This window comes from Thalia democratica, chromosome 9 (assembly GCF_965202585.1).
Source record: "Thalia democratica chromosome 9, ktThaDemo2.hap1.1, whole genome shotgun sequence".
Classification (NCBI taxonomy): Eukaryota; Metazoa; Chordata; class Thaliacea; order Salpida; family Salpidae; genus Thalia; species Thalia democratica.
Genome location: NC_139173.1, coordinates 13188590 through 13197535, shown reverse-complemented (window position 1 = coordinate 13197535; position 8946 = coordinate 13188590). Strand labels below are relative to the sequence as shown.

The 8946-nt window shown below is 26.2% G+C and overlaps 1 protein-coding gene across 1 annotated transcript; it reads left to right on the top strand.

Moving 5' to 3' along the window:
- The first annotated feature begins 294 nt into the window (after nucleotides 1–294).
- LOC145844279 (uncharacterized) lies at nucleotides 295–6157 on the top strand. The gene is made up of 2 exons (XM_082951662.1): nucleotides 295–407; nucleotides 5768–6157. The coding sequence occupies exons 1-2, from the start codon at nucleotides 315–317 to the stop codon at nucleotides 5945–5947; spliced, it is 273 nt and encodes a 90-aa protein (XP_082807788.1). The 5' UTR covers nucleotides 295–314; the 3' UTR covers nucleotides 5948–6157.
- The last annotated feature ends 2789 nt before the right edge of the window (nucleotides 6158–8946 follow it).

The window sequence follows — 8946 nt, the reverse complement described above, 5'->3', positions numbered from 1 at the left end:
GCTTGATCCGGTTATAGCTTTCCAAGAGCCAGATCCAACTAGGTTATAATTTGAAAATTAGATTCAAATTTATTCATGGTATCTTGATTGAAGAAAAGTTACAAAAAAGACTTAAGATAACTCAATGCATTTTAAGGTCATTCAAGGCAGTTTTTTTTTGACTCAAACAGTGGCAACCCTGATTTAATTAGCTTATTTTCAATAATAAAGTTTTATTTAATTAAGTTTCATTGCTTATAAATTAATAAAGTAAATTAAATGAGTTTTGTTTTTTAATAACAACTAGATATTTTTTAGATATATCTAAAATAAAAATGGATCAAATGCAAGAAGTTGCACAGCAGTTAAAAGATAACCCAGAACTTGCAAGGATGCTTATGGAAGAACAAAGAAAAATAGAAGCTCAGGTATAATTGTTATTTGTTTTAATTAATATTAAACTTTCTGAGCATAAGTAAGCTCAAGTTTAACTACTGACTATCACTCAGTCAATTTACTAAAGATGGTTTGAATTTTGTCTCTTTTTACTAAATTAATTTAATATATATATCTAAAAATTCAGTTAAATTGTAACAGTAATTAGTTATTAAGAGCACTGAGAAGGTAGAATATTTTAATTTTCATATATAAACATACAGATGAAAGCTTTAAGTATGATTACATATCACTTAATATAAAATTTAAATTAACTTATGAGATACAGTCAATTCACTAAAAAGTTTCCAATATAAGTTTATGGACCAATTCTTTTTTATAAACTTGAAGTTTTAAATAATCTATCAACTTTTATTTTTTGAGTGTAAGGTCTAAAAATTTCTGGAAATAATCTTAATAAGTAGTTCAAAATATTTTTAGTTATAAAATCTAAAAGTATTGAATAGTAAAAAAATAATTAAACAAAAAAAGTGTCGTTTTATTAATAAAAATAAAGCTAAAAGACTTGGGTATACTAGAAATATATTTTCATTTCATTTATATACTACTAGAAATGAACTAAATAGTAAAATATGAAGAATATAGGTTTTAAAAGTAAAAAGAATGAACATTTATTTTTTTGGAATAATTTTTTTTGCCCATTGATTTGCTCTTTCCATAAGAAAGCAATCAACTTACCAACTTTAATTGCTTATATGTTAAATAATTTTAATTTTGAAAAGAGATAAAACTACTGTTAGCTTAGTTTAGGGTAGCCAAACACTCAGAATAACTCAGGATATTTTGAAGTTTTTCTTAAACTCTGGCTGATGAGGATAAAAAAAAAGTTTAATATAAGGGTAGTTATGATTTTTTTTACAAATCTCAGGACAGTTTTTTTATAGACTTAGAATGAGATTTTGTTAAAAAGAGGTGACTATGAAAAAGAATTTGGGAAACCCTGATTTAGAAGACAATTCAATAAGGTCAACTCAACGATCTAATAATTGTAATGCATTGTAATATAATTAAATGTATCATATAACTAAACACAATGCAAAAATAGCTAGAGTAACATGTTTGTATCAGGTGTATATTCAAAAAAAAATTTTTACTTAGATTGAAGTTCTAATACCTTGTTGTAAAAGTACAGTAGACTACCGCTTAAGTACGCACTTACCTAGAATGACAAAAAAAAATCTAATTTTTCTTAGACTTAGATTTTTTCTGAAGACTTGTTCCGTAAAGTCATTTTCTGACGCCTACCATCCATTTTTCTAATTTTTTCTAAATATTTTATATTCAAAAACCTTCAGAATATTTGCAAAAGAAAGGCTAATTTCAATGTGACATAATACAAAACTAGTTAACCACAAAAACTAGTTACAATTTTTATAAAGTCAAAAAACATATAAAAAGAAGCAACAACAACAAAAAACTAAAGTTGAAAAAATTTAATGAGCATCTTGTCATTGTGCACTTATACTATAAATGTTTCTATTGATATAAACTTTCTTACAAAAACAGTCCAGAAACGTTTTTCTTTCAAATAAAAAAAATCAAACACTTTTTAGCTAAAGGAAAATTATAATAAATGTATTAACTAAACTACAATTAGCTTGACTAGCATTATGTAGAAACTTTTTATAGAAAAACTAAATAATTTAAAAATTTATTAAAACATTTTGCAGATTAGAATTATGTATCAAATGTTATTTAAAATAAAAAGACTTGTTTATTTGGCTTAATTATTTGGTGGCTAAATGTAAGAAAGAAAACAAACAACTAAATTTCATATTATACTATGTCGTCAAAAAGTAAGCACTACCCGTGCTAAGTACGCACTTTTTGGTCAGGTTCAATTTTTGTACTTAAGCGGTAGTCTACTGTATATAAACTGAAATTGAATTATATTTGAAGTTCTTACTACTAAAAAAAAATTCAAATAGACCTAACTTTCATCAAGAAAATTCTTAAAACTAAATAAATAACTCCTAATTTCTGAAGAATGAATCCTAATCTGGAATTTTTTCTGCATAAGCTATTCTGCTGAATGTATCTTTAAAGGGCCAAAGAATGTTAACAGGAATTTTATTGGCAGTCCAAATTTTTATTGTTCCAAGCTCAGGGTTGCCACTCGGTCAGGAAATGAGGAAAACTCAGGAAAAATTTAAAAAAATGACAAAAGTCAGGAAAAAAGGGGGGTTTTGAAAAAAGTCAAGAAATTTTATAAAATTTAAAAAAAGTCAGATTTTGTCAGGTTAAATTAACAAAATTCCTTGTTTTCTAAAGCCTTCAAATGGTAAAAGTTAATTAAAAGTCCTTTTAAAGTTGGAAAAAGTTTAAAAATTTTCCTAGAAATTTACAAAAATATTTAGTAATATTTCCAATGCCTTCATCTGGTATAAATTAGTAAAATATCCTTTATAAAACTGCAAAAGTTTTCTGTTAACATATTGAACAAGTACCCTACTTGAACAAGCGGATTTTGTAAGCTTTTTAGTATTGATGATCCGTAGCAAGGACACTTCCATAGTAAAACTTTGATATATAAAAGTTTATCTAGCATAATTTTAGAATCAAAGTGTTTTTTGTTAAAGTAAATAATTGAGTTCTTTATAACTAAGCAGTTAGTTTAGTATTTTATGTAACAAGTTAATTTGTATACTGAAGCGGAATTAAGACCGATGAAGGAAACCATGTCTTCATGAGATGAGGAGGTTGAAGTGCTAATAAAAAACGAAGAAAATAAATTTTAGTACATACATTTAAAAAAACAGTATTTGATTTAGTTCTTTATTGTTTTAATGTTTCAACTGTAAAAGTTCGTTATTGTTTTAAGGTTTAAGTTGTGAAAGTTCCTTATTTATTTAAGGTTTTAATTGCAAAAGTTCCTTATATGTCGTTTGTTTATCTAGATACATTTATGCTAGGAAATGCTAAAAAATTGTGTCTTTTTTCAGACAAGCTGTGTTTATAAGGTGATAATACAAGTATTTTGCTGATAGAGCTGTTTATTACAAACATCAATCATACACAGATGGTTTAAGTGATGTACTGGAAGTTTGATGATAGAATTCAGCAAAAAACTGTTGATTTTAATCTATATTAAAATTAGATTGAATGCTTTATATAGTTTCAAGTGTTAGGTTATGTATTTTAGAATAAGTTTAATTTAAGAGTTTGATTTAGAAAAGTCAAGAAATTTTTTGTAAAAAGTCAGGAAAGACAGGAAATTTTTCTCAGCTTGATCAGTGGCAACCATGCAAGCATTAGGTCCTTATTTAAAAACCAGCCTCCATCTTTAGAATTTCTAATTCAAACATGCAGACTTTATTAAGTTAAGTTAATCAACCTCGGCTGATGCACATATAAAAAGATTGCCTTGACTTAAAATTATGGAATCCTAGAGTGCTTGACTGTTCATATACATACAGTTTAATTTTTTTTTAAGGGTAACAAATCTAAAAGTAAATTATATATTCAAAAATTAAAAATGTAAATAGGTCTAATTCAGAGTCAGCAAATTGCGGCCCGCGAGCAAATTCAAAACTTTGTTTCAACTTTTCTTGATATAGTTATGTTTTTAAACAATATTTTTAAATTTTAGTGTTGTCTTTTAATAAATTCTGTCACCTAAATTATTTTTTTCAAATAATAATTACTTTTTTTTTTAAGTTTATTTAAATTGTTCTTTTTTATGTCCTGCTGACACCTGTAATTAATACATTAAAACATATTTTTTGTAAAAAATTGAAAATTTATTGTGATATGGCTACATTAAGATTTAAAGTAATTTAATTAATAATTAAAAATAAATTCTATCATAATCTTACAAATTAGACTTACATGTGTACTTTTTACAATTTTTTTGTTTTTTTGTTATAATTTTTTTTTAATTTTGTTCTAAATATTGCAAGAAACATTTCCTGAAAATTTGAGGTAGTTATCTCAAAAAACGTTGGAGGAAATAGATTTTTAGTGATTTCTAGTTATCTGCCGTTTTAGTTTGCGTCTCCCAAAAGGAACTTATTGTTGCCTCTGACTTTGACCAGCTATATCTCAAAAATTATTTTGAAATTTTAAAAGCTGTAAAAAGCATCTTGTAAAAACTATATAAAATATAAATATAAAATAAGATCAAATTGTGAAAAAAGTGATTAACTCCCCTATGCCCTTAATTAAGGTCAAGTTTAAGGGGATATATTTGTATCACTTGAACGACCAAGACATCTTGCCATTCTTAATTGTGAAGATTGATAATGCTACACACAAATAATATCACTTGATTTTCCAGTGTTTGATACTAACAACCCCTGTACATAACACTTATTGACAACCATGTTACTTAAGAAGGTTTTTTATAATTAATATCTCCTAGTTTTTAACCCTGAGCTTTTGTTTAAAAATAGAATTTTTTTTACAAAGAAAAAGTTTTTAGTTTTCGACTAACTTATTATGTGATTTTCATTGGGATTTGTACCATATTAGGTAAAGAATGTAAAATAATTATTAATAACAAAGTAATTCAAAAGTTTTCATCTTGTTAAAAGATTAAATCATGACGTAAAATTATTAAGTATTTCTTAATGATTATATAAAAGAAAACTAACAAAAGTTATTTGCATTTATATTTAAAATCGGTCAATTCTTTCATAAATTTTTAGTCACCAAAATGTCAATCACTGCTTACCCATTGTAATCCTTGAGTTTTTTAGTAAATTTTTCAACTTATACAAAATTAGCTTTGTAGTTTTTATAACAATAGATAAATGTTAACTAAAGTTAATTGATTTGATAATTTATGTTACAACTAAAAAAAAAACTCCGTTTTGTTGCAATTAAAATAATTACTATGTTATGAAACACTGTTAGAGTTTTTATGCTCTTTAAAACTGACTTTTAGTTCATGGTTGATGCTTTCATTTGTAAGCAGTAAATTTTATTTTTGTAAAAAAATGTTAATCCTCCTATCCCCTTAATATAATTACTCTCGTGTTAAAACCAACTGTGCAGATAGATGACTGATGAAACTGTAAAGCATTACAGGTTTTACCAGTTCCCACACTTTACTGTTAATGGTAGAAAAAACTAAATAGTAGCTTTAGGTAAAATATTACGCTGTTGGAATTAAAAGAAATAGGTTTAAAATAATCTCGGCTGTGCCACTCTATTTTTTAATCTGGATGCGTGGCCACGATGGTAACAACAACATATGAAAATTTGTGTGATATTAATATAAAAATCTAAATTAATTTTTTCTTGATGAAGTTTGTTTAGCTGTGTAAAACAGTTTTTTTATTTTAACTCACTCAATTACTTTCTAACATAACTTTAAACTATATTTATACAGAGTCAACTGAAGTCTATCGTAAACAAGCTAACAACTGATTGTTGGGATAAATGTGTAAGTAGTGTAGGATCGTCTTTAGGGCGCCAAGAAACTTGTTTGTCGAACTGTGCTGCGCGATTTCTAGATACTGACCAGTTTATCCGTGAAAGGCTTTCCAAATCTGCAACTAGTCAACAATGATTAGAAAATTTAAACTGTTTATTATGACTTATAGTAATTTTGAGTTTACTATGTTATTTAGTTAATTTTTAATAAATTTATTGTTTCGCAGTTTATTTTCAATTTTAAACATAAAAAATATATATGATAAATTAATGTGCTTTTAAAAATCGTTAAATTTTTTATTTACTAGCAATGTCGAAAACAAAATAAATTGTTCTCTGTGCAGAATTAAGGTGATAATAAGTGTATTTTAACTGAAGATGTGTCAGAAAGTTTATATTAACCGTATGTTTGGAAAAAATCTAGGGGAACCCTTGAATTTGAAATTTTTTTTAAATTTATTTTATGAAAGTTTAGTTTAATAATCTAACAATTTTATTTTTACCAAGTCTTTACTTTATTTTTCTAAAATTTTTGTTAATTTTTTTGTCAATTTCATCAGTTTTTCTAATTACAATTATCTAGAAAACAAAAAATCTTTAGCTTGAAAACTTGCATAATACTTTCATGTTTTTATTTTTAATTTAATATAAAACAATTTACAAAATATTTATCTATATTGAAAAAACTTGATTACTGGATGAAGTTAATTAAATTAATGATGTATTGAATATGTAACAATCAACAACTTGTGATTACTAAACCCGGATTATGGAACACGTTCAAAATCCAACCGCGATCAAAATCCACCCAATCAAATTCGAGAACAGCTTACCGAACGAGGGTTAGGGGTAACAACAGTGATAGTGAAAAAAAAAAACAATATAAAAAAAGTTAGTAAATAAAAGAAATGTAAAAAAAAAATCTAGCGGATTTTGAACGCGGGTGAACTCTGATCGGGTGGATTTTATTAGTATACCCCGGATTCTATACGCTATTTATAATAATAAAGGGTTCGTGTCCAATTTTATTAAAGAAAGTCATTTATTGGATTAAAACAAAGATTTATTGGATTAGCGTCTACATTTTTAAACTCAATCACATTAAATTTATAACAAAATTACACAAGCAGAAACTTAAATCATAATCAATTTTAATTAAAACTGATGTTTTTTTAGAACGTTGAATATTTTCTCGTTACTACAGAAGACACTAAAATGTCAAGTTAAATATGTTTGTATTGGTTTGCAGTTTTAAATCCGCTAATCTTTCATGCTTCTTTTGTTTTTTTTTTTTGTATCAGGGTAGCCATAACACCTAGAAATTAACAATTTAGGCCAGCAGTTCTTAACCTTTTTTTCATGTTATACCCCTTTTTGAAGGTCAGTACTAAATTTACCACCGGTTAGAAAGTAATTACCCAATCTATAAAATAGTGTTTGACTTGAGGAAAAAAAAACTGAGGTTTTTGATCTTTAAACTTATTATATATAAAAGTTATAAAACTAAACATAATATAAAGAAAACTTACCCCCTAAAACAAGGAAATTTACCTCAGATTAAGTATCGCTGATTTGGGCTAAAGAAATCTTGGAAATTGAGAAATACAAAACCAAAAATTTTTACATGTAAGTAGTTAGATAATGATTTGACACCAAAAGTCTATCAGATATATAATTATTTTTTCATCATCAAAAGTATTTCATAAAAAAACACATTTAAATTAGCTATACAGTATTTTATTCAATGTTGTTATACTATTTAACACAGTTTCAAACTAAAAATAGACCCAAAAACGTGTACTTTTAAAAACCTGAAGGAAAGTTCGCTAAAAACCAGTGAAAACCACGACCAATACTATTATTTTAAAATAATGATGAGATCCTATGAAAAACCATTTTAGTTTTTTTTAGTATATATTCGTTTATTTAAGAAGATAAGAAACGACGCTTAAAAATCCCATAACATGAATTGGTAAAATACCTTATAGTTCGAAATTAAGAAAATATATACTTATTCAATATATTGAATAAGCCGTTTATCGCTTGATAATGTTTTAATAAACGAAAGTACTTGTGAATTGAAAGCGTGTTATTTGTTCATTTTTAAGACAGTTGAAGCAATATTGTACTTTTTACAATAATTTTGTTATACCTATTTTGAAAATATATACTTTTAAGAGCCAAAAGAACAACTTTTAGATTAAATTCAAACATACCGTGTTAAATTCTCTAGGTATATTTAATTCTTTAATAATAAACTTTAGAAAGAGCTATGAAAAGATAGTTATTTAAAACATAGGAGAATACTGAATACCACAAAGTTTTATTCATGGTCGTTATTTGTTTTAAGTGGTCAGTACTAAGTAATAATAATTTTGATTTATTTAAAAAATCAATACTTTTCAATGAATGATTGAAAAAAATTATTCAACTCCATGTGTACAACATACGTAAAAATTTACAAAAAAATGGTGTTGAGGTTCGAACACTTTAAATACAAACTTAAAATTACACTTTTTTAAATAGAAATTGAAAGTATCTGCATTTACCGATTAATTCTGATCTTGAGTTTAGGGATCTTTTCACGTAAGCAAAAATCTTTTAAAAGGGTTGATCATACCAACTCGATCATCATACCACAAGCTTTGGTAGACTGAGACCGGTTTTATCCTCATTAGTACTCGTCAGTCACAACCGAAAAGCTTGCAGTCTTCAATCTACAAACAGTTTATCACGCTTTCGCATGAAGATTATATTGATGAACCGATTGAAGATTGCAAGTTTTTCGGTTGTGACTGACTGATGAGTCCTAATGAGGACGAAACCGGTCTCAGTCTACCGAAGCTTGTGGTTTATGGTCGAATTGGTATGATCAACCCTTTTGTATATTTGAGCTTGTCTCACGGCATACGAGAGTCCAGGCTTTCGCCAATGTTTTTGTTAAAATATTTCAATTTTATGTAAAGTACTGGTTAATTTTGTATTATTTCATTTAAAATTCCGATTTTACACTGATTTATTATACTCATTGAAGTTTGCAATTTGTCTATATAAGAACTTAATTTTATACATATAAGAAATATTTTTCCGTATTTACTCTTCAAATCTATTCCTGTTGAAGTATATAATGCATAA